The sequence below is a fragment of the Ips typographus genome, linkage group LG7 (assembly GCF_016097725.1).
Source record: "Ips typographus isolate SLU linkage group LG7, UJ_Ityp_2.0, whole genome shotgun sequence".
NCBI classification, from domain to species: Eukaryota; Metazoa; Arthropoda; class Insecta; order Coleoptera; family Curculionidae; genus Ips; species Ips typographus.
Window position 1 is genome coordinate 8,782,436 of NC_138428.1, and position 27,280 is coordinate 8,809,715.

The window sequence follows — 27,280 nt, forward strand, 5'->3', positions numbered from 1 at the left end:
TCCTAATATCTTTGCCGTAGCGACGTTTGAGGCACAGCCGTCAAAAGTTAAAGTTTTTGTTGTGACACCAATACCTTCAAGCTGAAGAAAGCAGCCCCTTACTAAGTTTGCTTTCTCTTCCGCAGATAGGGAATCAATTAAAAAGTAGGCTAGTGGAACTTTCCATCTACTATTAAGGCCCACTAACATGAAAACTAACACATTTTTAGCTTTTGGCAAATTATCACTGTCCTGCATCCCCGTTCCAAAATTAACATATCCCACATGCCTACTTCCTGTCCACTGAACATGTTCATGGATTGACATTTCATCCATCATCAAACCAGCCACCAATTTCTTTCCTTTTTTAGTTTCTACCTCTACTTTAGCTTTTACGGCTCGAAGGGCTTCTGAAGTATATCCGGGGGTGCCATCAACCGAACTATACCATTTTGTCAACGTACGTGGATGGGGCAATGCAGTTTTACCAAACATGCTTCTTACATAATTATAAGCAGAAGCCGAATAAAAATGTAATGTCAGAGTAAAGCATCTTAGTTCTGGACTGTATTTGGATCGAGTTTTCTTCTGCAGTTGTCTGAACAAAAGTTGCTTTTCTGCTTCAGAAACGCATTCCTAAACAAATTTCAATACTTTATATTATTATTTGATAAATGAGTTTAAGAATAACATAAGGCAAGGGTATACTCTAGGAATATTATATATGGCCGTGTGCACCAATTTTTTTAAACACTCCGGGCTAAGTAGAACTTATGTTCTGATGTTTACATTGAATTTTCATAACAACATAGGGGCTTTTAGCTTAGGTATATTTTAATTGCATTGGTGCAAATGGGCATTAGTAAAGTTAGTGTCACTGTGGTATCAATAATGTCCGTTTCCTCGACACTCGCGCGCTAAGTTGGGTTTAAGTACCACTTAGATAAGGATTGTTTAGACCGTAATATTTTGCATTTAGTCTGTCACATTCAAATCTCAACTTAGCTTAAGTTGTCCTTAAAATTGACTTGCGAGTGCCGTGGAAACGGGCATAAAAGGCATTTATTTCTATAATCAATGTCAATTTAAAAATCAAATGCCAAATGTTAATTTAAACTCATATGAATATTATGGTGATATAAAGATTGCTCTTCTGTATTATGTTACCTGCATAATTTGCATTCGTGGAATTTTCTACAAGCCATGCATATATTATTAAATAAGGAATAGAAATAGGATAGATAGTTTTTACTTATATACTTACTTATTTACTACCTAATTGTAATTATGTTATACAGTTCCTTATATTACCTTTTTTATTGCTAAATACCAACCTTATTGTAACCCATTTAATATAGGAAGGCAAAATGTGGCACTTTTTATGTGCACATGACAACTATTAGTGCACAGGAGTTTAAACAAGGTGGTCAGCGTCACAACAGTTTTTTTTTTGTTGCCAACATGTTAAATACGCGAATTACTAGCTGAATAAATTACCATAGTAGTTTGACATAATATTTTGCATATACAATATAGATACACCAGGTAGGCAGATGTCTATGTCCGGAAGATATTAGATTACCTGCATTTATTTGCACCCTAATATGCTTTCTCAAGGGCTACTCAGGAGTTGAATCAAAGTTGAAAGACTGCGTCCTTCACGTTGCAAGTCCTAAAAACTTATGAGATATTCAAAAGGGAAATTAAATTAATCCATTATTTTTTAAAAATTAGTTTTTTTTTATTATTTTAGTATACAAGTATGTACCCCTTACTATTGTTAAATTGAATTGGTTATTGGAATTAAGTATTTAAACTGCGGCAAAAAAAATTAAATAACCAACATCTTTCCAGTTATCCATAAATTTATATAAATGTATAATAAATTAACAATTGTTTGTTGCAAAATGCTATAAATAGACTTATAAAACATGCAAGCAAAAAAAAAATGGCAAAAAAAAAATAGTTGAGTTAGAATTTCAAAAATGAAATTTAGGTTTTTAAAAAAATTTATTTTGCCAAGAAGCGAATACAAAGGATGGTACTAAAGAACTAACTACAATCATGCTTAACCTATATTTAATACATTTGCATTTGCTGAGCTTGCATGGGAATATAAAATAGGCGAATAGCATGGGAACTTAACTAGCTAAGCAGAATTAACATTATAGTGGGAATGTAACTCCTCCCCTCTAAGATGAAAGCACATAACATAAAAATGTGGTTTCACTTTTTCAAAAAATGTCATTTTCGGGATTTACATTTTCCGGCACTTTTTTACACTTTTTTACAACTTTTTTGTAAATGAAGTACACTATTAGGCTCGCGAAAACTACATATAACGCGATTGTCCACAAACTAACCCGATTCACATAAACACTGGTTGTAGCTTCTTGAAGCGTTTTCTTCTGAAGTTAAAGATTTTCCTTTAACTCATTGGTAGTTTTGAGATTGATTATGTCAAGATCCAGTGACGGTGGCTCGTACATTGATTGATTATTGGTAATCAAAGACAGTTCAAGTTTTGGCAGTGTAACTTGATTGAATGTTAACTGGCTAGGTTTGTGACTTTCCAATATAATCGATTGTATTTGTAATTTACAATCGATAGGTACTTCGATTAAATAAGATCCAAATAATGGAATTGTTGTTTTGTCATGATTACAGTCAGCGGTACTAACAAGTCGTTTTGGTATGGTTACGATCCATTTTCCATCGATAACTTTGGTAACCTGAGGCGTTGATAACTTCAACTGGAATGGATGACAGGAAGTAACATTCTGGCTGTGGCTGATTAGTTGAACTTCACAAGGTGGAAAGTTATCTAATGCATTCATATGGGTGTTCTGACACAAGTAATTGTTGTCAATCATTTCTTCGCATTTCTCTTCCAAGTAAACGTATCTCTGGTCGTTGAGAGCTAAATACGGTTTATGTGGAATGTTGACAATGAATTCTTGACCATTAGGCACAGGAACAGGATGCACGCTGAAGTATTGGTATACATCCAGTTCAACAAGTGGAAGCTCAATTATAAAAGTCAAATTGGTATTCTTTTGATAGCCTTTAATCTTTACTAGTTTCTCGATTAATAGAATATTTTCTATATTGGCGGAAACTGGTAATTTTTTGTCAGTTACAAGATTTTCGATTGACTGAACCTCTTTTAAGAACGCTTTAGGATCCACCATCGAATTATGCATTATATTTAGTTTAGCAAAAGTTATTGCAATTTCTACTTTATTAAGAATATCATAAATTGATTGATAAATTGATGATATTTGATTGATTAATGTAAAAGTCGTAAAGTAGTATCTCAGATTGTCACCGAGAAGTTTTGCTTCTTTAATGCTTTGCTCGATTTGTATTATTCGTGATCTTAAAATTATTTCATTATGCGTAATATTAGATATTAAGCCTTGAAATTTATCAATGGTCGATTCCATTAACGTAATTTGATTAATTGCGTCTGATTTTAATCGGTTTTGGTTATCTTGCAGAAGTCTTATTTTCTGATCGATATTTTCCGCATCAGTTTGGTCCATGTTTCCAGTGATACATTTTATAAATGATCCAAGAGGATTTAACAGGCCTCGTTTACTTCTTTTCATGTTATACATGGGCAAAATTTGACTTATTTGTTCTTCAATTCGTGTTTCTAGTGTGTGTATGGATGTTAGTGAATTGGTGTATTCTTTGTCAAGTGTGTCATTTGCTCTTAAATGTTTTGTCAAAGTGTTACTTTTGGTCTTAATTGATTGAAACTGGTTTATTATCGGTTCTAAATTGATAGTTTGTACAAAAGACCAGTTGTCATTTATTATCTTTGCGGTTCCCAGTTTGAATGGTAATATTCCGGGTTGATTGTTTAGATCGTGAATTTTTACATTTGTCCCGAAGGTCCAACTCCATCTGAAACAATATTTTTAATTTTTGTTTCATTTATGTGAATTGTTTCCTGTTTCTTTGTTTTTGGATTTTCAATTCTTATTTTATTATTTGGAAGAATTTCTTTAAGAATGAATGGACCCAAAAATTTATTTTTAATTTTACTTGATCTAGTGTTTGATTTTTTATAAATTTGGCAACCTATATTTAAATCTCGATTAGATCGTTTTTCATTAATTTTATCAATTACTTTCTCTTTTACTTGTCTTGATTTTTCAGCGACAGTTTCGTACAAGATTTGCGTATTATTTTTATGGTTATTAATATAATCCGTATAAACGTGGGATGGTATTAAGTTCATGGGATCTCTAGAGTCAGTATGACCTAGGACAAGTTCAAATGGTGTGAACTGTGTTTTGCTGTGGATTGTGCTGTTGTAAGCAATTACAGCGTATGGCATTAACTTTGTTACGTCAGAGTTGGGATCAGTTTCCTTTAAGATTCGAATGTGCTCAATTAAAGTCGAATGCAATCTTTCAATTGGAGAATTTGACTCATGATGATAAGGGGTTGTAAAATGGATTTGGATGTTGTGAGCTTCTAGTAGTCCTTTCACCACTTCATTCTGAAATTCAGATCCGTTATCTGATATAATTTGTTGAGGGATTCCAAAGAATTGAAAAAATTGGATTAATTTGTCCGCACATGATACTGCATTTCCATCATAAGGTAACGCTTGTGCAAGTTTGGAAAATTTGTCAATGATTGTGAGAAATTTTTGTTTTCCAATTAGAAAAGTATCAATGTGAATTATTTCAAAAGGTTTCTTTGGAGTTTGGGTTAATATCAAAGGTTGATTTGGAGGTTTCCTATCATACTTTGCGCGTTGACATATTGGACAGTTATTGATGTAATTGGTAACATCGGTTTTTAATGACTTCCAATAATAGTTTGCTTTTAAAAACTTTAATGTCTCCTCAATTCCTCTATGATTTGTTTTACTTTCATGTCGATATTTAATCATGAGTTCCCTTTCGTCAGGCTGAACATTATTGACTAATTTGGAACATTCAATAAGTTTCAAATTTCTAAAATAGTTACTCATGCATCTTTGAAAGTAAACACGAAGATTTTTGGAATGAAAATAGATATAAGTATTTTTAGCAGCAAGTACTTTTACAGCTAGATATTCTTTTAAGAAATTTTTGATAATTTCCAAATTTGTTGGTAATGTTGCGTTAATAATACGATTTCCATCAAAATTTTCCGTTTCGATTTTTTTATAAGTGTCGTATGGAGATTGTTTTACAATTATTTGATGTAACTTATTATTTATTATTTCATCTAGTACAGTCATATTAGTGAAATTATCGATGTCATTGACACTATGTGCTGTTTCACTTAGATTAGAACTTTCCGTAGGGGGATTTAATTGAATATCGGAAATAACATTAACTTTAGGTTGCACTTTATTTTCGATATTTTCAATTGTCTCAGATACTAATTCATTTGTTATTAAATTTGGATCAAAAGCGCTGTTTAGAAAATCATTGATATCATTATCAATATTTCCTGGGCTATTTATTAACGATTCGGTTTCAATTGCATTGTTTGGAATCGTAATTCTAGAAAGTGCGTCTGCATTACTATTTAGACTTCCTTTTTTATGGATTATCTCGTAATCGTATTCTTCTAATCGAAGTCGCCATCTTACTAATTTTGAATTAGGTTCCTTCAAGTTGAATAGCCATACGAGTGGTCTATGATCCGTATATATCTTGAATTTTTGTCCGTAAAGGTAGGGGCGAAAATACTTACAAGCCCAGACAATTCCCAAAAGTTCTTTTTCTATGGTTGAATATTTTTGTTCAGTTTCGTTAAGAGTTCTAGAGGCGAATGCTACTGGTAAATCATTAGGTGGGTTTCCTTGAGATAGAACTGCGCCCAATGCAACATTAGAAGCGTCCGTTGTGAGAACGAAGGGTTGCGAAAAATCTGGATATTTTAATATTGGAGCATTTATAAGTAAATTTTTGAGATGTTCAAATGATTTAATGAAAGGATCAGAATGAATTACTTTACAACCTTTCTTTAAACATGCGGTTAATGGTTTGCTGATCTTCGCAAAATCTTTAATAAAACGTCTATAATAGCCAGCCAAACCTAGAAAAGATTTTATTTCTTTTTGTGTCTTAGGTATTGGAAAGTTTCTTACAGCGTCGACTTTGTCTGGATTAGGTTTAACTCCGTTGTTAGTAATTTTGTGTCCTAGATATGCGACTTCTTTATGTAAAAATTCGGACTTATCTAGTTGGACTTTAAAATTTGATTGGCGTAAACGTGTGAAAACTTCTCTTAGTCGTTCTATATGTTCTTGTAAAGAAACGCTAAAGATGATTATATCATCAAGATAAACCAAGCAAGTTTCATTTTGTAGACCTCTAAGTACATTATTCATGACTCTTTGAAACGTAGATGGAGCATTTTTCAAGCCAAAGGGCATACGTTTAAATTCGTAGTGTCCCGTGTCTGTTGAAAAGGCTGTCTTAGGGATGTCAGGTGGGTGTAGTTCGATTTGGTGAAAACCATTGGCTAAATCGAGTGTCGAAAAGTATTGTGCTTTTCCTAACTTGTCAAGTATGTCAGAGATATTTGGCAATGGAAATTTGTCATCAATAGTTTTCTCGTTTAATTTCCTGTAATCGATGACTATGCGCCATTTTCTTTTACCTGATGCGTCCATTTTCTTTGGTACTACCCAAATGGGGCTAGTCCATGGGGAATTTGAATGTTGTATTATTCCATCATTTAACATTTTAGTTATTTGAGAATGGACTTCCTGCTTATGTACGGCGGGATAACGATAAGTTTTTGTAAAAAGTGGAGTTTCGTCAGTCAAATTAATTTTGTGTTTGATTTGATTCGTGAATGTTAATGGTGTTCCTTCACAATAGAAAATGTCTCTAAATTCATAACAAAGATTTCTAATAGCTTTGTATTCCTCTTTGTTACAGTGTGAGAGTCTCAAATTTTTTAAATTTTGTTTTTGAGCATTGTCCAAGTGTTTGTCAATTTCTGTGTCAGTTTCCATTTTTTCGAAAAAATTTATTTCAGTTTCATTAATGGCTTCTACATCGAAAGGTTCAAAAATTTGAATTTTTATTGGATTGTCACAAGGATTAACAATAGTTGTTAATGCATGAAAATTGTTAATTGACACTAACGCATTTGGCATTTCTCCGTTTCCGAAATTTTGATAATTTAGAATACCAATGCCATTACATTGTTTTACAGGTATTTCAACTTTTTGACAAGTTCTTGGTGGTATGATAAATTCAGCAAAGTCAAAATTATTTATATTTATTGATTGGTTTTTAATTCGCAAAGGTATGACAGCATTTGGTGTCTCTAGTAGAAGATTTTTCAAGTCTACGTTTGCTTCAGTATTTTTTAAGAAATCAATTCCTAAAAGACCATCGTATTCCGGTGAAAAGTCAAAGAGATAAAACTTATGATTTCCTGGGGAATTGAAAGATGGAAAAATTGGAATTTCAGCAACTTCGTTGTGAATTGACTTAGCGTGAGCTGATCGAACAGCAAAAGGTTCATTTGAGATTGAATGTGGATACATTTCATAGGCTAATTCAGGCTTTATAAAACTTTTTCCACTTCCAGTGTCGATTAGAAAGTAAGAATTAATTTCGGGTAAGAATATTGTTGGTAAATCAGTATTAACATAATTGTTCACGTTAACTACTATATTGGGGAATTGCTTGAATGAGAAATCTGAAAATTTGACTCATCAAAATTTCCTGGTTGTTCAAATTGATAATTTTCACAGCAAAAATCATCATTCGAGTGATTTACGTCATCAAATTGATTGTTAATTGGAATATAAGCGTTTTCCTCTTCAGGATATGAATTTTCAACATAAGGTTCAAAATTTTCTTCGGTTTGATCTTTTAGACTTGTAACCGATTGATTATACAGTTCCTGACTCGTAAAATTGCGATTTTGATTTTGTTGATTCATAGCCCTGTTTATGATGGTATTACCAGAAGAGACGTCCATTGGTTCATCTCTAGGGAATTGACGATTTTGTGACTTAAAAACATTTGATCTTAACTGATTTGTCGGAGATCTTTGAAAATTTTGATTAGTGTTATTAATCATTCTACTTTGCCCTGATCTAGGTCTGAATTGACCAAATCCTGCAAACTGTAAATTATTTCTTTGTGGAAAATCGTTTCTGTGAGTATTAAAATACTGCGGCATCATTGGTGTATAACTTACATTTTGCTGGAAAGGAACAAAATTTCTTTGTGTAGGTTGTGTTGTATAATTGTTCTGTGTGGGACGAAAGTGTTTGTTTTGAGGTGTTAAGGTGTTTTGTGAACTAGCTTGAATTTTAGAAGAAGTATTTTGTCTGTTCTTAAAATAAAGAAAGTTTCCTTCTTCGATTGCATGAGAAATGGCTTCTTCAAGAGATTGTGGATTTTTTAATCGTACTACTAACTGCATGTGATAATTTAGTCCACTTATGAATGTTTTTGTAACTAAATTACCGTATTCAGCAATTTTCAGAAGTTTAATTTCTCTTGCCTCATTAGAAGAATTTATTTTTGAAAACAAAAGACTTCTTATATCTTGCAATCTTAAACCAAACTGTTGAGGATTTTCATTTTTATCCGGTTTCATGGTGATAATATCTTGTATTACGCAATCAACAGATCTTTGGTCGGAAAATGTGCTGATTATTGCATTACGAATTAGTTCCCAAGAATTAAGTTCTATACGCGAAGCAATTAAATCAGCTGCTCGGCCTATGAGCTTACTTAAGACGGTATCAAATAAAGCAACATTTATCGCAGCATTTGCGTTATTCCTATCTCTATGTGCGTTTAAAAAGTTTTCACAAGATGAAATAAAACGATTAATTAATTTTGGATTTCCATCAAATTGTGGAATGTTATCGGCTTGATAACGAATCAAAGCATAATTTGGTTGTGCCATGTTTGATAAACGAAAGAAAAGTGCTTAAGAAAAATACGTTAAAAGTTAAGTTCAAAGAAAATTGAAAACTTCCAACTTGTCACTAGATAATATATACACAATAAATCAGTAACTTACAGCAATAGGAAGATTATCTTCGATGTCTTCATGTAGATGAGTTTCTTAGCTTAGGTTCCAATAGGAGTCGCGATTTGTGTCTTCTCCCTGGTCTACTTATGAGCTGGGGACGATTCTTGTTCCTCGCTGCTCGCACCAAAAGGATGTAGGACGATTCTGGTTCCTTTTCCCTGGTCTAGGAGTGAGTTTTCAGAACCACCTTGAAGTTTCGCGTTTTTGGACAAGAATTTGCCACGAATTGTTAACACAAACCGGTATAGATGCGCGATGCACAGAACCGTTGGCAAATCCTACCGACTGCGCCAGTTAGAATTTCAAAAATGAAATTTAGGTTTTTAAAAAAATTTATTTTGCCAAGAAGCGAATACAAAGGATGGTACTAAAGAACTAACTACAATCATGCTTAACCTATATTTAATACATTTGCATTTGCTGAGCTTGCATGGGAATATAAAATAGGCGAATAGCATGGGAACTTAACTAGCTAAGCAGAATTAACATTATCGTGGGAATGTAACTGTTGGCAGCATTTTATGCAGCTAAGAAAAAAAATCACGTTCAATTCCTATAGAAGCAAAGTTATATGTTTTAGGACTTTTAGGACATGACAACATACCTGCAATACTAAAAATTGGTCTGATGAAATTTTTTCCTTTTCCATCAAGTCATTCAATACTGAACTTAAATCATTAATTTTTTTCTTTTGTCTTCTATTCTTACATTGGTAATATTTAATCATTGCCTTATACCGACATACAGTTTCAGACGCAACCTTAAAGAATCGTTTGCTTTTTACTGGACATCCTAGGTCACATTCTTTAAAATCCCCAAAATAAGTAGGACACCTTCTGTTCCTACAAATATAAATAAATAATATAATAGAAAACTGTTTCAATAAAAGTAGGTATCTTTTTCTTACAAAACACCTTAAAAAGTTGAATAATTTTAATATAAATATAAGGGTTGTCAAGTGGAACATCTAATATATAATTTTATCACTTAATTTGTCAATGTCCAAATACATACTTTGTAAGTAGTGTTTTATTATAATACCTGAACATTAATTGAAAGGCTAAAAACAATTTTTACTGCTTAATAACCTTAGACACTCTTAGGTAGTACTTAAAAATTAAAAATAGAACAATTAAAAATTATGACTACAGTGACCCACTTAAGAACCCTTGTATCCACAAAAATAGAATAAAAAACCAATGGCTCCTGATTAAAATGTACATATTATTCAAAAATTTACCTTGCAACTATTTGCAGTTTCTGGGATGATGCTGAAGATGATGATTCAACTTTAGTCTGGTTTAGAAAAACATCAGAGCTTGAAACTGTGTCAGCAACCACTTCATTTAAGTTCCCCTGTGTTTGGTCAACAGTACCACTATCTGAGTCAATTTCCATCAAAATGTCCGTAGAATGATTTGGTTGCAAATTCCCATTATCACAATTTGTTTCTTAAAAAAAATTGTTACAATAAAAAAAAAACTGTATGAGGATTGGAAAGAAAATTAAAAAGTAAAATTGTTATATTATATTAACCTGTTTCCTTCCTGTCTCTCTGCAAAACTCTCCTCTTTTTAACTATTTTTTTCAAATGGGGAGGGAAATTAAATACAGAAGGAATAGCCCCTTTTTTCAAAACTTTGTTACCATGAACATTGGTAAAATAGTCCTCCTCAACAAAATGTTCTTCACATATCACTGCCCTTTCTCCAGGCTTGTAATTCTCTCTTCTAATGGCTTGTATCCATGCTTTTTTTAAATTACAATCCTTGGGAAAGCTGAAATAATTTAATCATCTTCTGAGTAAGTTCTGGCAAAACAGGTATTTTTTATTTCAAGGTGGATAAGTTGTAAATACATTAGCAAACTTTGCTTACCCATGAAACTTTATTTTCACACCTTTATTTCTTCTCCTCGTACAATTTATAGCTGCACAAGACTCAACCATTGTTGTAATCACTGTTCACAAAACAAAAAGTTACGAAAAACCGTCAAAAACCAACAAAAATACCACAAATCTTCAACTACTAACACAACTTTGTATACATCTCCATACTAAAAAATAATTTTTTGCCGGGGTTAGCTTCATCCTTCTGTCTGCCTCTCTCTCGCACTGCTATGGAATCAATAAACTTGACGAAAGGCTAGTCCATAACCTTTAAAAAGTCGATGGCTGGCCCAGGTAAGATTTCATACCTAACCTTAATAAACCATGTTCATGTGCAGTCATGCATCATTACTACAAATTTTTCTAGTATATGACATTTTTTAAGGGTGGTTCAAGTAACAAATTGGGCCTATTTCACAGATCTATATTCAGTATATGCTGAATACTTGACTACTTTTCCATGTGGATGAAAAAACACAACCTTTATGAATAAATTCACCTAAGCCAGGAAGGAGGAACCAATAGAAGGTGCAACATATCAATCAAGTTGAAGAGTGAAATTGTGTGCAATGGGTTTAACTACTTACCTATATTAGAACAGTGGATAAAAAGCAAGTTTTAAGGTCAGTATAGTGATTTTACTTAAATTAACATTCAAATGAAAAGCATTACAGTTTTCATTATCGTTTTATGTTTAACACAATAATCATCATTATACACTTTAGCAAAAACACTTTGAACCTTATGTTTTTATTTTTGAACGAGGTTTTGGATTCTAGAAACAATTCTTAACATATTTTATGCAACATACTCCATACTAATATTCAATTGTTTTCAAATAAATGTCAAAAACCCAAGGGGTAAATGACCGAGATAATTTGGTGTACACACTTGAGGTATTATGAGGCACTTTCCCATTATTACAAAGCATTGTGAGGTATTACAAGACATTAGAGAGTATTTTGAGGCATTGCCTGTATATTTCAAAATGTAGTGTATTAATATAACAAAATTGAATGAAAAATGAACAGAACAGCATAGGCACATGTAATTATTATGGTAAAATCTTTGTTACATGATATTGAGTTGTAACAATATTCATTACAAATTATTATAATAATTTACCAATTTTGCAACATTTAAACTACATTTTTAAGGTCACATGACTGTTTTCAACAGGTGTCAACTGGCTTTTACAGTGTTGCAGGCTTAAAATTGTATTATTAACGCCACACAACGTGTATTTTAGAATTTCAGCTTTTCAACTGTCTAAATTAAATTTAACAATGGATTAACATTTAACATTTAAATTACATTTTAAAATCACGTGACTGTTTTTGACCGATGTCAGTTGGATTTGACAGTGTTGCAAGCTCTAAAATGGCATAATCAAAGTCATGTGTGATGTGTCTCCTGCAATTTCAGCTTTTACAACTGTCTAAAATGGTCTAAATTTAATTTACCAAATTTTTAAATTTTAAACGTCACGTGACTAATTTTGACAAATGTCAACTGTCCTTTACAGTGTTGCAAGAACATGCAGAATTGCATTTACAACGTCACATAACGTGTATTTTGCAATTTAAGTTTTTACAACTGTCTAAATTTAATTTACCATTTTTTAAAGTTTAATGGTGGGTTTAGACAGAAATTTAACATTAGCAAATTTAGTGTTAAAATTAAATTTAGTATTAGTGCATGAGGTATGGTTTATACAGCATTTAACATTAAGATGTTGCGCATGCGCCTAGATCAAATGTAAAAGGTTATTACCACGTGACCTAACCTATAAACATTGTTTTGTTTTTATTTGAAATATTAATTATTCCGATTTGGTACCTTACATATTTCAAACAAATGTTACAACGGAATCATAAGAAAGCGTGTATATTGTTGGCAACATTATTGTTGCTCTCTTCTTGTCAAGTTTTCACTGAATTGAAGAAAAGTCAGAGTCGAAGAGTCAGAAGATTTAAGGCAAGACCAATTAATAGAAAACAAAGTCGAGATCAGCATGGACATTTTGCATCCCTAGTTAATGATATGCTTAATAATAAAGAGAGGGATTTTGAACAGTATTTTAAATATACATGGATGACACCTGACTTGTTCAACTACCTCCTTGAGATTGTTCAATCGGCCCTACAAAAAGATGTCACAAAAAATCCTTTATTAAATGAGAGTTTATTAAATGATCAGTTAAACTTGCCTCCTGCTAAAAATTTACCAAAGTCACAAATACCTTTGCAACATTTTATGGTTGCTGATCAAGCCTTTCCGTTGCATAGCAGAATAATGAGTCCATATGCAGGTCAGTTTCTTGGTGATAGAAAAAACATATTTAATTATAGACTTTCTCGAGCTAGAAGAACCATAGAAAACACATTTGGAATTCTAGTGCAGAGGTGGAGAATATTAAAAAGTCCTCTCATGACAAATGTTGAAATGTGTGATAAAATTGTCAAAGCTACAGTAGTATTACACAATTTTTTACAAAACAATATGGGTCTTCCTGCAGAACAAAGAAAGTATTGCCCCACTGGTTATACAGATTTCATTGATGAAAATGGCCAGTTGGATTTTGGTTCCTGGAGATCTCTGAAGGCGAACTCTGCAACAAATAGCAAGGAAATTTCTTTGCTATCATAGAAAACTCTTCTCTATTGTAATATATGGTACTCTCTACGTTTCGATTGGCGAAGATCGGCACTCAACGTAGCTATTCGGGTTGTGCAAAATAGAAAGACCAAATGAGGTCTTGCTATGAATTTATCTCTCTTGGAGCTATGAAATTTTGTATTTGTCAATCTTTCTTTTCCGTCGTCTTCTAAAATTCAAATGTTTTGTTTTTTAACCTTTATGCCCGTCAGTGTCAACATTGTGTCAATAATAAGGTTGTGTTGGGGACCAATTGATTGTGTTTGCACCCCCCTTTCATTGTTTTTGAGGTTTTAGTAAAAGTGTTAATGCATCTATTAGTTGTTGTTTTTGAGGTGTAAGCTGTTGATGGGTAAGCTGTGAGGTGTAAGCTGATGATGGAATGGTTGTGTTATGGCTATATGAGTTCCATCAACACATCCTAAAGTCCCATCCTACTACCTTCACAAAATGCATAACAATTGGTAGCATGTTTACAAGGAACTGAGAAATATTAATGGTCTAACAAGAAAATAAGAAACTGACGACAGAACTACAATAAATACAACAACAATAATGGGAACAAAACGGACTATTTTAGAATTCAAACTTTGAAATATATGATTAAATACTGAGAAAGAATCAAAAAACGTATAATTATTCAAAATATTGTCATTGATACTTGTCATTAACCCTGAATACGAGGAAACAAGTAAAAGCCCTAGATTTATTACTAGAAATTAGTCAATGTTTTTAGGACCGATAGCTTCCCGTTTTCTGTTGACGGTGTCAGCCGAATGTGATAGAAAATAACTTAGAGAGTACCAACAGTTAATAGAAAGAAATTTTCTTTCTTGTCTATTTCTATTTCCTACATCGTTACGGAGTTCGCCTCCTGATGATTTAGGAACAGGCCTAACATCTATTGCACTTAGTAGAACCAGTAACTGCAAACGAACCTATCAAGAAACAAGAGATGTGTTGGCAGATTATTTTGTTTCAGATGTTGGAAGTGTTTCATGGCAAATGGAAAACGTGTTACAAGGTTCAATTCCTGTTTAAAATTGAATTTATTATGAAAATAAATAAACTTAAACTGTCAGTTGTCTATCAAAATTTTTTGATCAATAAATACATCTACTTTTCACAGTTTCACACATCACTCTCTGCCCAGAGCTTCATAATTTTCTTCCTCATAATCAGTTGTTGTTGGGGTTCCAGTTCTTCTAACATCAGAGCTATGGTAAGCCCAAACGAATAATTAGTATTTTCCAACTCTTTTGGAACTTCCCTGGTAGGCTGAACATCAACGAGCTGGTTTAGTTTTTCGAAAGCATTGTCAATGCTTTTGCTAAGCATTGCAGTAGGTTGTGCTGTACAATCTTTTTTTTTCAATTTTAATTTTTGTGGTATATCTTGGTTCAGTTCTTGCAGTTTTCGTTTCATGGTCAATGTACTGCATGAGATATTTTTTTTTGTAGAATTGTTTTCAATTTGTTCATTGTCGCTTAAGAATATAGGGTCTTGTGCTTGCTTTGGTGACTCTGGCAACAAGATTTCCTGGAATGTATCCCAATGTGCCGAACAACTACTGCTTTCTGCAGGTGATGTTAAAGAGCTGCTGGCAAAAGCTTTAGTCTTAATGTTTTCCTCAGTCCTGTAAAAATTCAAAGAAAATGAGTAAATAGTAGTTTTGTCACAGTATTGTTTTTAACTTACTTCCTCATGGATCACGTGCAAGCGTTGCGCCAATTTTTCCGAATAGCTATCACAAGAGGCTGGGGGTTCTTCCGGTCGTCCAAAAAGAAGATCCATTGGCAAACGAAGCTCCCTTCCAAAGACAACACTAGCTGGTGTTTTGCCAGTGGAATCATGTACTGCCGATCGATAAGCCATCAGGAACAACGGAATGTGCTGATCCCAATCTGTCTGATTGTTATCGACGACTGTCCTTAGGTAGTTGCCTAGTGTCCGGTTGAAACGTTCCACCATTCCGTCTGACTGTGGGTGTAATGGAGTAGTTCTGGTTTTCTTAATTCCCAATCGGTCACACACTTCCGTGAATACTGCCGATTCGAAATTACGCCCTTGATCCGAATGCAGCTCCCTCGGTACTCCAAATCTGCAGAAGAAGTTGTCAACCAGAACTTCTGCTACAGTAGCGGCTTCCTGGTTTGGTATTGCGTACACTTCTGGCCATTTACTGAAGTAGTCCATTGCGACCAAGACATAGCGATTTCCGGAATTAGTTTTGGGAAAAGGTCTAGCTACATCAACGGCAATCCTCTCAAACGGAGCTCCGACATTATACTGCTTCATACATCCTCGGCTCCGAGTTTTGGGACCCTTGCTACTGAAACAGTCTGCGCAACGCCGACACCAATCTTCTACATCTGAACGGCTTTGTAGCCAATAGAACCTTTCCCTAACTTTATTTAACGTTTTGTTGATGCCAAAGTGCCCTCCACCAATTCCACTATGGGCTTCTTTCAGTACGTCACTAACTCGGTTTCTTGGCAGAACTACCTGTAGTCGTTCTTCTTTCCCATCCGGACTTTCCCATTTTCTTTTTAGTAAATCTCCATCAATAATAAGGGACTCCCATAATACCCAATATCCCTTTAATGTTGGAGACTTAGCGGAAATCTCCTCCCAATTTGGTCTTTCTCCACGCTCTTTCCAGTTAATTATCTGTCCTAAATCGGGGTCTTCTCGTTGATCGGCAGCCAAGTTTTCCCGATCCCATGCGATGTCATTTTTCAGAGCGATCCTTCGACAAGGCTTTCCAAATTCAGCTATCTCCAGGCGTTTACAGTGATTGCAACCTTGCACACAAGGTCTTCGTGACACTGCGTCCGCGTTTCCGTGCAAACGTCCCTTTCTGTGTTCAATCTGGAAGTCATATTCTTGAAGTCTTTGCAACCATCGAGCTATTTGTCCTTCTGGATTTTTGAATTGAAATAGCCATGTCCTTAGTCTTGATCGTTGTCCGTACAGGTATTTGTGAAACTGCTCGACTGTTTTCACTACGGCTAACAGCTCCTTCCTGGTTACGCAGTAATTTCTCTCTGGCTTTGATAGTGATTTGCTGAAATAGCCGATCACTCGTTCTTCACCATCTTGGATTTGAGATAAAACTCCGCCTAAACCAATATTACTAGCATCTGCGTCCACAATAAACTCTTCCCCAGGTCGTGGAAAAGCCAAAACTGGTGGAGAACAAAGGGTTACTTTCAGTTCTTCCATGGTTTCCTGACATGTTGTAGTCCATTCGAAGGGCTGGTTATTCTCCGTCAATTTGTGTAGGGGTCTGGCTATATCAGCAAATCCACGAACAAACCTTCTGTAATAGGAACACAATCCCAGAAAACTTCTTAATTCATGCTTGTCTTTCGGAACAGGAATTTTTTACAGCTTCAGTTTTTTTCGGGTCGGTTTTTACTCCTTTTGACGATATAACGTGTCCCAAGTATTCGACTTCTTCTTGGAAAAAGCTGCACTTCTTCGGATTTAATTTCAAGTATGCCCCTCTGAACTTCTTGAAGATTTCTTCAACGTTTTGCAGGTGTTCTTCAAATGTTTTGCCCATAATAATGATGTCGTCTAAATAAACAAGACAGGTTTTCCAAGTCAATCCTCGTAGAACAGTTTCCATTAATCTTTCGAAGGTTGCCGGAGCATTGCGAAGTCCAAAAGGCATGACGTTAAAATGCCACAAGCCATTTCCAGTTGAGAAGGCAGTTTTCTCTTTGTCCCGTTGATCCATCTCCACTTGCCAGTATCCACTTTTTAGATCCAAGGTGGAAAACCACTTTGCGTTAGCCAGAGTGTCTATGGTGTCATCTATTCTGGGCAAGGGATAACTGTCTTTTTTAGTAACTTCATTTAGTCTTCTATAGTCCACGCAGAATCTTGTCGACCCATCTTTCTTAGTAACAAGTACCACAGGAGAACTCCAAGGGCTGGTGGATGGCTCAATGACGCTGCGATCCGCCATGTCCTGTATAAGATTTTCCACTTCTGCTTGCTTAGCCAATGGGAGTCGTCTGGGTCTTTGCTTAATGGGCAAATAATCCCCTGTTTCAATTTTATGCCTCACTAAATGAGTTCTTCCCAAATCCGTTTCATTTAAGGCGAACACGTCCTTGTAGTCGTGAAGCAAACGGCCAAAAGTCTGTTTTTCTTGATCAGTCAAAATTGAGCTCGTCTTTTTCATTAAGTGCACCAAACACTCAGGAAGGTCACTGTCGGGGTTTGGTTTTGTTTCGTGCGACTCCTTAGTCACCATAAGTACTGGTTCGGATTTGGCTATTATATCGCCTTTTTTTAATCTTTGACCACATTCTTTCAAATTGGCGACTTTTACGTATGCTTGGCCGTTTTTCTGCTGGACTAGGGTGCGGGCTACAAGAACTCCCTTCTTCACAGCATCATCTTCGTCTTCATAACTCGGTTCTATCAGCTGAAGTTTGCTCAATTCCGTTTTCCTATCCAAATTAACTTTAACGATGGTCTCTGATCTTGCAGGTAAGTTGACATCTTCTTCCAACGTGACTTTCCTCACACGCATATCTTGTTCGGGTGTCATCATAACAATCTCGTCTTGTCCAGTCTTGATCAGTCTATTCTCCAAATCCAGCTGGAACTTGTGTTGCTCCATAAGAAATAAGCCCATTAAGACGTCATCAGTTATGTTGGCCACAAAAACGGTATGGTTGAAGACATTCCGCCCAAGCTTCACTTCAGCTTCATGGATTCCCAGAACAGGCATTGACTCACCAGCGGCAGTTTCCAATATAAACTTTGTACCAGTGTCGCTAATCCTGCAGTGTTTCACTATGTCCGGCCTTACGATAGTATGACAAGAACCGGTATCAACAACCATTTGGCAATCCCGGCCGCAAATCTTACCGGTCACTATTAAGCTGGTGTTTTCGTGCTGAAGACGGGCTACTTTAATTATGGTTGGTGGGGCTTGACAGTGTTGCGTAGCCAGCTTTTGCCCCGGAAAACTGGCTACTCTTCGTTTTCCTGGTTCTGCATTCTTTTAGGTTTGCGGCACTGCGATTGAATGTGCCCCTTTTCTCCACAGTTCCAGCATTCCAATGACCGAGTAAACGTGGTGGTTTGAGCGTTTCGGTTGTTCTGACTTCTTCTATTTAACGCTCCCATTAGTTCTTTTCGAAATGTATACAGCTGACGATTCAAGTCTGACTGAGTGATTGTGTGATCTGAATTGGAATATCGGTTTCTCGGTTCCGGTGTAAGGCTTCTGACTTGACGCACTCGAGTATGTCCTCGTGATACTTGCTTGACCGCCTCAAACTCCAAAGCGTAGGCAAGAGCATCATGCAATGTTTGGCATCTCGCTAATCGTATTGCTTGCTCTGTGTCACAATCTTTAAGACCTCGTACAAACCCGTACTGCCATTCGCTCTCTAATGTCGTGAGAGGCCGTTGGATAAGCCAGACAAACTAATCGAGCAATGTCGGCTTCATACTGATGAAGTGTTTCCGTGCTTCTTTGGGTCCTACTAGACAACTGAGCTTCGTATACTTGCTCTAGGTGCTTATTTCCAAATCTCATCTCTAAATGTTGGATTAAGTCGTCGTAGTTTTTGTACTGGCTCTCGTCCAAAGTCTGCAAAACCTCCCGTGCTTCTTCTCGAAGTGACAAAACCAAGGCAGTGGCTTTGTCACTTGATGTCCAATTGTTGGCCTCTGCGGCAGCCTCAAACTGTTTTTTGTAAACCTGCCATGAGGTCTTACCGTCGAAAACTGGTGGCTTAATATTTGAGCAGACACTAGAACTGGCGACTACGGTTGGCTTTGAAGACTTTTCCTGTAGTTTGTCAAATTCCTCTCGCAAGGTCTGAACGGTCTCCTCCATACCGCTTATCCTCTCATTTACCTTTTCTTCCGAAATTTCCATCGTGTTGTCCATTTCTCCTTTTATTTCATTTATTACTCGGTCTAATTTTTCATCTTGTTGTTGAAACTGGTCTTTAATTTGGTCTTGGCTTGCTTTCATTTCTTCGAACTTTTGGTCTTGGCTCGCTTTCATTTCTTCGAACTTTTGGTCTTGGCTTGCTTTCATTGCTTGAATCATCTCCATAAGTTGTTTCATTCCTTCATCCATTTTGGCGCTTTGTTGTCGTGTACTCACAGGCATTCAACACACCTTCTGCTTTTGTCGGTTTATTCTGTCTTCCTCTGGATCTCTTCTTCGATTCTCCAATCCCACTTCTGACACCAAATGTACCGTCGTACTCCTTAATGACACACTTCTTGTACAACACTGTATATTGTTTACAAACAATAAACTGACAATGACTTTTAACCTCGTTATCTGACAACTTCAACTTCACTACAACCATCAACTCAACAACTAACTACCCAGGCCTGGTTCAGCTGCTTATATAGGCTTCCATGGTTTCTAGAAAGTTCCCAAATATTCATGAAATTGACTTTCTCTCTCACACTCATTAAGCTATAACATAAATCTCTCTCTATATAAGCAACGGAGCCAGGATTTTCTAGAACACAGACAAAAGAATGTAGAACGTAAACAAAGCAACGTAACATACAGGGGTAACAACAAATAACTAAAGAAATCCTAACTAATAATGAAAAGTTCGCTTCGCAACAGTATAAATACTTTGTCAGAAGGAAAGTAATACCTCCACTCAGTGGAGGTGGCTTCACTTGTTCAATGTAAAGAATAACCCATTGGTTTTAAGTTCATACTGTGCAGCCGAGCATCCACTGTGACGTCACGCGACGTGTCGCTTTGAGGAAACAGGTTTTGCTGATAGGGCCGCCCTCTTGAATCTGTTGTGTTGTCAAGTAAAATTCCCACTAATCCCACTTGTCACTTGTTATGTCAAAAATCTACCTAGAACATGCTGCTAAATTATATTTTTATGACAAAATCCAATAATTTAATTAATGAAAATTATACACTAAACCAAGTAAATGTATGTTTTTTTATAGACATAATGGATACAACAGCTGCTGGGCCCAGGTAAGATTACAATGACAATTTCAAACCTAACCTATGTAATAAACCATGCTGATGCATCATTACTACACATTTTTTAAGGGTGGTTCTAGTAACTAATTAGGCTAGTCTTACAGATCTGCAACTGGTTTATACTGCATACATCACTACTTTTCCATGTGGATGAAAAAGCACAACTTTTATGAAGAAAGTGACTACGTTTCCCAGGGACTGCAATCAAGTCAAGTTGGAGAAGAATAAAATCCTGTGCAATATTTGAAACTATCTACATTACAGTGGATTAAAAAGCAAGTTTTAAGGTGAGTTAATTGATTTTAAATTATTAATTATAACATGAAAGTAGCATTAAAATAAAAAGCAATGCAGTTTTCATTATGGTTTTATCTTTAACACAATAATCATCATTGTACTCTTTGTAGACGGCATTGTTCAACTTTAAGTTAATATGTATTATATGTAGTATATGAGGCAGGGTTTACCCAAGTTTTTAGTTGTAGTATTAATAAATTTACTTATTCTCCATATCAACCCAGCGGTAGAATGTTGAGGTAATTTCCATTACTACGAAGCATTGTGAGGTATTACAAGACATTACAAGGCATTTTGAGATATTTATAAGGCATTGTCTGTATATTTCAAAATTTAGTTTATTAATATTGACTGAAAATTGAACATAACAGCATAGGCACAAGTAATTATTATGGTAAAATCTTTGTTACATGATATTGAGTTGAAACAATATTCATCACAAATTATTATAAAAATTTACCAATTTTTCAACATTTAAGGTCACAGGACTGTTTTTAACGTGTCAACTGGTTTTTACAGTGTTGCAGGCTCAAAATTGTATTATTAACGTCGCACAACGTGAATTTTACAATTTCAGCTTTTACAAATGTCTAAATTTAATTTACCAAATGATCAACATTTAAATTACATTTTAAAGTCATGTGACTGTTTTTGATAGGTGTCAGTTGGCTTGGACAGTGTTGCAAGCTCTAAAATGACATAATCAAAGTCACATGATGTGTCTCTTGCTTTTACAACTGTCTAAAATAGTCTAAATGTAATTTGCCAAAGTTTTTAATTTTAAACCACATTTTAAGGTCACGTGACTAATTTTGACAGATGTCAACTGACCTTTACAGTGTTGCAAGAACATGCAGAATTGCATTTTCAACGTCACGTAACGTGCATTTTGCAATTTAAGTTTTAACAACTGTTTAAATTTAATTTACCATTTTTCAAAGTTTAAACTGCGTTTTGAACTTCACGTGACTGTTTTTGACAATGTCAACTGGCCTTTACACATGACCTAGTTCTTACAATTTTATTACTGTCTAAATTTATATTACAAATTTTTCAACTGTTTCTTTTAAATGATAATTGTCTTTATTTGACACGTGCTAACTTGGTTACCTGGACAGTTAGAAGATTCGTGCAAACGTCAAAATATAACCCGTAATTTCAGACAACCGTACAAAAAATATTTTTTGTTGGTCAGAGTTTGGAAAAATAGTCTCCTGACCTTAGAAATTTTTTACGTAAATCGGCCATGAAGAATCGCTGAAAAATATTTTCAATTTCTAAAAATGACCACCAGAGGCCGTAACTGCCAGCTTAATTTTTTAAATTGAATTTTCTATAAATTTTGCACCATAAACTAGAATTTTCTTTCCACATTTTTAAAGCGAACCAATTTATCTATCATTTTCGTAAAACAGAAATTTCTGTTATTTCAAAAACAAAGATGGCGTGGGGTGTTCAATTGTTTTTGCAATAACCTGCTTTAACTTCTTAACGGTTTGACCAATTTCAACAAATTTGGTAAGTAAGATGGTCAATAAGAATCAACCAAAATATAGTTGATTTAGTTGAATATTTCTCCGCCATGGGGCTAGTTTTGACACCATGATTCAAATTCCAAAAAAAAATAAAAAAAACAAATGGAATGGTGACTTTTTCATTATGAAAAAGTAACCAAATAACATCCAAATAGGCCAGTAAAAACCGTTTTTCAAATTCTCGTTCCTAACCTGAAATATTGAGAAAATGAGATTAGAGGATCTTTGAAGGCCAAGGATCGCGTGGTAAAATTCATAAAACTATTAAAAATTTAGCTACATAATGAATAAAATGTTATGGAAGCAATTGTGAGTCTAAATAGAATTAATTTAGGCATTATTTAAAAAATACCACATATCGTCAGAACATTCATCTTGCTCCAAAGGTACTATTATTATTTTTTTAAAACTTTAAGACCATGTACCTCCATAACGAAACATTTTTGGATCATGGTTTATATAGAAAACTAGGTTTTGTTTTGACGTTTAATCAAACCCTAAAATACAGGGTGTTTCACGATAAATGCGTCATATTTTATGGTTTGATTAAAAGTAAAAAATTACCCTAGTTTGCTAAATAAACCATGGGGCAAAGATGTTCTGTTATGGAGATACAGGGTGTTATAGTTGGGCTCTATTTATTCAAACCGGTCTCAGATATTTGTATTAAACTTTGTAGGTCAACTGTCCATGATAAGGCACATTTTGCAATAAAAAACATATTTTTTTAATTTTCGCAAAAAAATATGTACACTACTCTTTTTTCCATTAAACACAAATCAATTTTGAATTACCCATTCAATTTAGAACAGAAAAGCTATCTAGTAACTTTTTGGTACACCTTTCTTTTATCCAATAAAAAATTGAAAATCATAAAAATGTACCCATAAAATCAATACTAAATCGTCGACTGTTTATTAATCAATATCTAAATTTTTATTAATTTAGTTTTTTTCAAAAATTTTTTATTCGATAGGAACAAGCAGTATCTTCCTAGTTTTTTATTAAAAAACTGGATAAATTAAAATTTTAAAATTGGATAGAAACGAAATTCGAAGATTTAGTATTAATTTTAATGGTACTTTTGCAGGATTTTTTATTCGAAAACGAGATGCGTACCAAAAAGTTTCTAGATGCCTTTTCTGTGATAAATTGAATAAGGAATTCAGAACTGATTTGCATTTTATGGAAAAACAGTGGCGTACATATTTTTTTTTGCAAAAATGGTCAATAACTTGTTTGATTAGACGCCACTAGCAAAAATAAAAAATATATTTTTTAATGGCAAAACGAACTTTATCGTTGACACCTAAAAAGTTTTTCGAAAATATCTCTTCTCTTTTTGTTTTGATGAAATAAATAAATTTAGATTTTTTTACCCAAACTTTAACACCCTGTATCTACATAACGAAACATCTTTGAACCATGGTTTATATAGCAAATTATAGTTATTTTTTGACGTTCAATCAAACACTAAAATATAACGCATTTATCGTGAAACATCCTGTATAACGCATTTATTATGAAACACCGTGTTGACTGATTCAGCTTAAGTAATTTCGACTTTTTTAATTGGAAGAGCCTGTGTATTACTTATTTTTCTGATAGCTTTTGCAATTCAACTTTTGTGAAGTATGTCATATACCTACCTAATTTAAATGTCTGCGATTTATTTATATTTTTTAACTTTTACCTGCATTTTGTTATCTTAACTAAACTATAATCTGAAAATTGTCTTTAACAATTCAATTGAACAATAAACATTTTAAATTGTTGTGGTTAATGACATACAAAATTAAAACATTTGTTTTTTTATACATTATACAGGGTTATTCACGTTATTCGACACGGAAAATTGTGACTAAAGTATTCACTTTCAACAAACTTTTAATTCTGGGATGGATGTAGACCTATTGGAGGTATCTTTTAAAAATATTTTCAAGATTTAGCGGTTGTCCCAAATGCAGAAAAAGTATCAAAGTTATATTTTTTCAAAGGGAATACTTAGTATTTTATTTGATTTTCAGAATGTACGTTGAAAATAAAAGGTAATGACATTGAGGTTTGGTACGTCTAAACTTTACAGTTTCTCAGATATTCGTTATTTTGTAAAAATTTAGAACAAGGTTTATTAGTTAATCACTCAACCTATGTTTGATATCAATCAAAATTGGCTTGGGAACTGCTAAATGATCAAGTTTTAGGATCTCTAACTTGAGCCCTTTCGTCGTAAAACACGAACAAAAATGCAAAAATTTTAACTTTTTACCTGCACTGTATAAGCGGTTGTCGAGCAACCGTACCAGCAACAATGACCTGTTTACCCGTTGCCCGACAACCGCCTATACAGTGGAGGTCAAAAGTTTAAATTTTCTCATTTTTGTTCGTGTTTTACGACGAAAGGGCTCAAGCTAGAGATCCGAAAAAAATACACAAAACTAGTCCGTGATAGGTACTACAACTTTCATTATTACGATTTTTCAATCAAATCAACCGTACAGGCGCAAAAAAATCAAAACCGTTTTTTAATCTCCTATGTCCGGGGTGCTCTTGGACACCTGGTATTACCTTTAAAATTTTACATTTATTGTAAATTAATTTTGCAATGCGGAAAAGTAACTTTACCGCATCCGGTGCGGAAAAGTACCTACTCTTTCCCGCACTCAAATAAGTGTGTAAAAGTGCATTTACCGCACCTGAGTAGGAAAGGTTTTTTCATTATTCTTACTAGTCTGAATCTATTTTTTGGTTGATTTGTTTGAAAAAATGTACCTTTTCCGTGAGGACGCTGGAAAGTGCGCATTTCCCGTGCGCTGTTTTTAACTGGTGGGTTTTCTCGTGCGCTAGCAAATACGTGTTTTGCATAAAATCAATTTTTTTAAAGTCAGTAAATTTCTGATATTATACGTTAAGTTACGTATACGAAAACATGCGAACAGATGTGTATGGTAAATACCTTCTTCGCAACTTTGCGTATAATTTTCATACGTTTCTAAACTTGTTTATGGTCAGAAATAGACCACCTGTGTGCTAGATTACCATTCAATCTATAATGAATTTTTATACTGATTTTATGCTACAATACAAAATCAAGCTTCAGCTAACATTGGTTAAAACTTAAAACACATTGACATTTCTTATATTCTCGTGGTAATATATTTTTTTTGTTTCAGATATTCTCCCGGCGAAGCGAGAAGCAAAAAAAAGTCATCCAGGTCAATCGTGGATTTTTTTAATTTTAATAATAAACTAATGATTGGGGCGCGGGTGGTGTGTAGTTTTATTTGCGATTTCGATTTGCTGTTATGCCATTTGCAGCATTGTTTTATCCACAATATCTGGCCGAATAATTTTCATTTAATTTCCAACTAAATGCTAAAAGTATTAGAAATATTGTCATTCCTTTAAATGTCAATCTACGCATGGCGAACTGAGTAACTGTGCAGAAGTTGACATTGGGAGTGAACAACGACCAGCAATCAGTCATTAATATATATCTAACGTACAATTTATTTTCCAACTGATTAACATCCTACAGCAAATTTAATCTTTTGTGTCTGCTCAGCTCCTATTTATATCAAAGAATCAATGCTAATCACGTGTGTTCTCTAAGAACTATACAAAATGCCCAAACGGCATTTGGACGTCGAGCCAACGTTCGATTAACCGACGCATCGTCAGGTACCGACGTTGGGGCGACGGCATTTCTACTCGTATTTGCACTATTTTGGGGAATACAATATTGAGCCGATTGGACGTCGGGTCACGACTAATACGGTATATTAACCCTTTCAGTCATGACCCTTCTAAAAACATTTTGAAAAAATTTGGCGTTTTGAGGGAAAAATATTCATTTTTTTATGATTTTTTGTGAATTAGCCTAATTAGTTTCCTACGGCCGTGACGTCATGCCGTCGACGAAGGACAATATGTCTAATAGCGTTTTCGGCTTACGGCTTTTAAGCGGGATTCATAGTCCGATTTCAGTAAGAAATAAGCAATAACAGTAAGAGATAAGCAATCAAGTTAGAAGTAAGAAACCGGTTGACATTCATAGTACGGTAGAAATACATTTTAAATTTAATTTATCATAACCTAGTTATATGATTTATATTTTGAAAAGTGGTGCATACTGTCTTACAAAACACGGTGGTTTACTTAACAATACAAAAATCCAACAAGCCTGCAATGGATAATGAAGAGGATACAGTTATTATTGCTGGTGCAGGAATACTTTTGTGCTATTTGATTTTATTAAAACAGAGTGGTCGAAAAAAACGGGCATTTAAGACAAGATTGATAAATCGACAAAGAAAAACAAAAGGATTTTACAAAACTTACTTTCTGCCCATGAAATCAAATGATGCTAAACAATTTTTCAAATATACTAGATTATCTGTGGAATTTTTCAACAAATTACTGCTAATGGTCACACCATTCCTAAAAAAAAGTCGTTGCCAGATGGTATAGGTCCCGAGGAAAGATTGGCTATGACCCTGCAGTAAGTCAAGTTTTTTATTTTCCGTATAGACCTTTAAAAATACATGTAATTTTGTTCTTAGTTACTTCTCCCAGGGCTCTACAATGCAAACAATAGCGTGGGCTTATCATGTCGGACACTCAACTGTACACTATGCAGTTAAAGAAACTGCCATTGCAATTTGGGAGGCATTATCCAAGTCTTATTTAAAGCCACCCTCATCTGAAAAGGAATGGCTTAAGATATTTAGTGCCTTTGATGAACTCTGGAATTTTCCTCATTGTATTGGTGCCTTAGACGGCAAACATATAAATATTCAAGCCCCACCTAGAAGTGGCAACCTTTTCTTCAACTACAAAAAGACCTTCAGTATTATATTAATGGCAAGCTGTGATGCTACA

The 27,280-nt window shown here is 34.4% G+C and overlaps 1 protein-coding gene and 1 long non-coding RNA gene across 2 annotated transcripts; one reads left to right on the forward strand and one right to left on the reverse strand.

The window, feature by feature from the left end:
• Positions 1-1,409: 1,409 nt before the first annotated feature.
• On the reverse strand, positions 1,410-11,174 carry LOC145731604 (uncharacterized). The gene is made up of 5 exons (XM_081983457.1): positions 10,887-11,174; positions 10,546-10,787; positions 10,250-10,460; positions 9,614-9,851; positions 1,410-1,651 (listed from the first exon to the last, which is right to left on the reverse strand). Exons 1-5 carry the CDS (start codon positions 10,955-10,957, stop codon positions 1,592-1,594), a joined length of 822 nt encoding a protein of 273 aa, XP_081839583.1. The 5' UTR covers positions 10,958-11,174; the 3' UTR covers positions 1,410-1,591.
• A 9,268-nt stretch (positions 11,175-20,442) lies between these two features.
• Positions 20,443-25,681, forward strand: LOC145732028 (uncharacterized). The gene is made up of 3 exons (XR_014178925.1): positions 20,443-20,558; positions 20,672-20,854; positions 25,573-25,681. It is a non-coding gene; the product is annotated as an uncharacterized LOC145732028 (long non-coding RNA).
• Positions 25,682-27,280: the final 1,599 nt, after the last annotated feature.

Excerpts from the sequence above, each read along its gene's own strand:
- LOC145731604 (XM_081983457.1), bottom strand. The coding sequence starts at position 10,957 with ATGGTTGAGTCTTGTGCAGCTATAAATTGTACGAGGAGAAGAAATAAA. Across the intron at positions 10,788-10,886 it reads GTGAAAATAAAGTTTCATGG|CTTTCCCAAGGATTGTAATT; the intron begins GTAAGCAAAGTT and ends AAATTATTTCAG. Across the intron at positions 10,461-10,545 it reads GAGAGACAGGAAGGAAACAG|AAACAAATTGTGATAATGGG; the intron begins GTTAATATAATA and ends ATTTTTTTTAAG.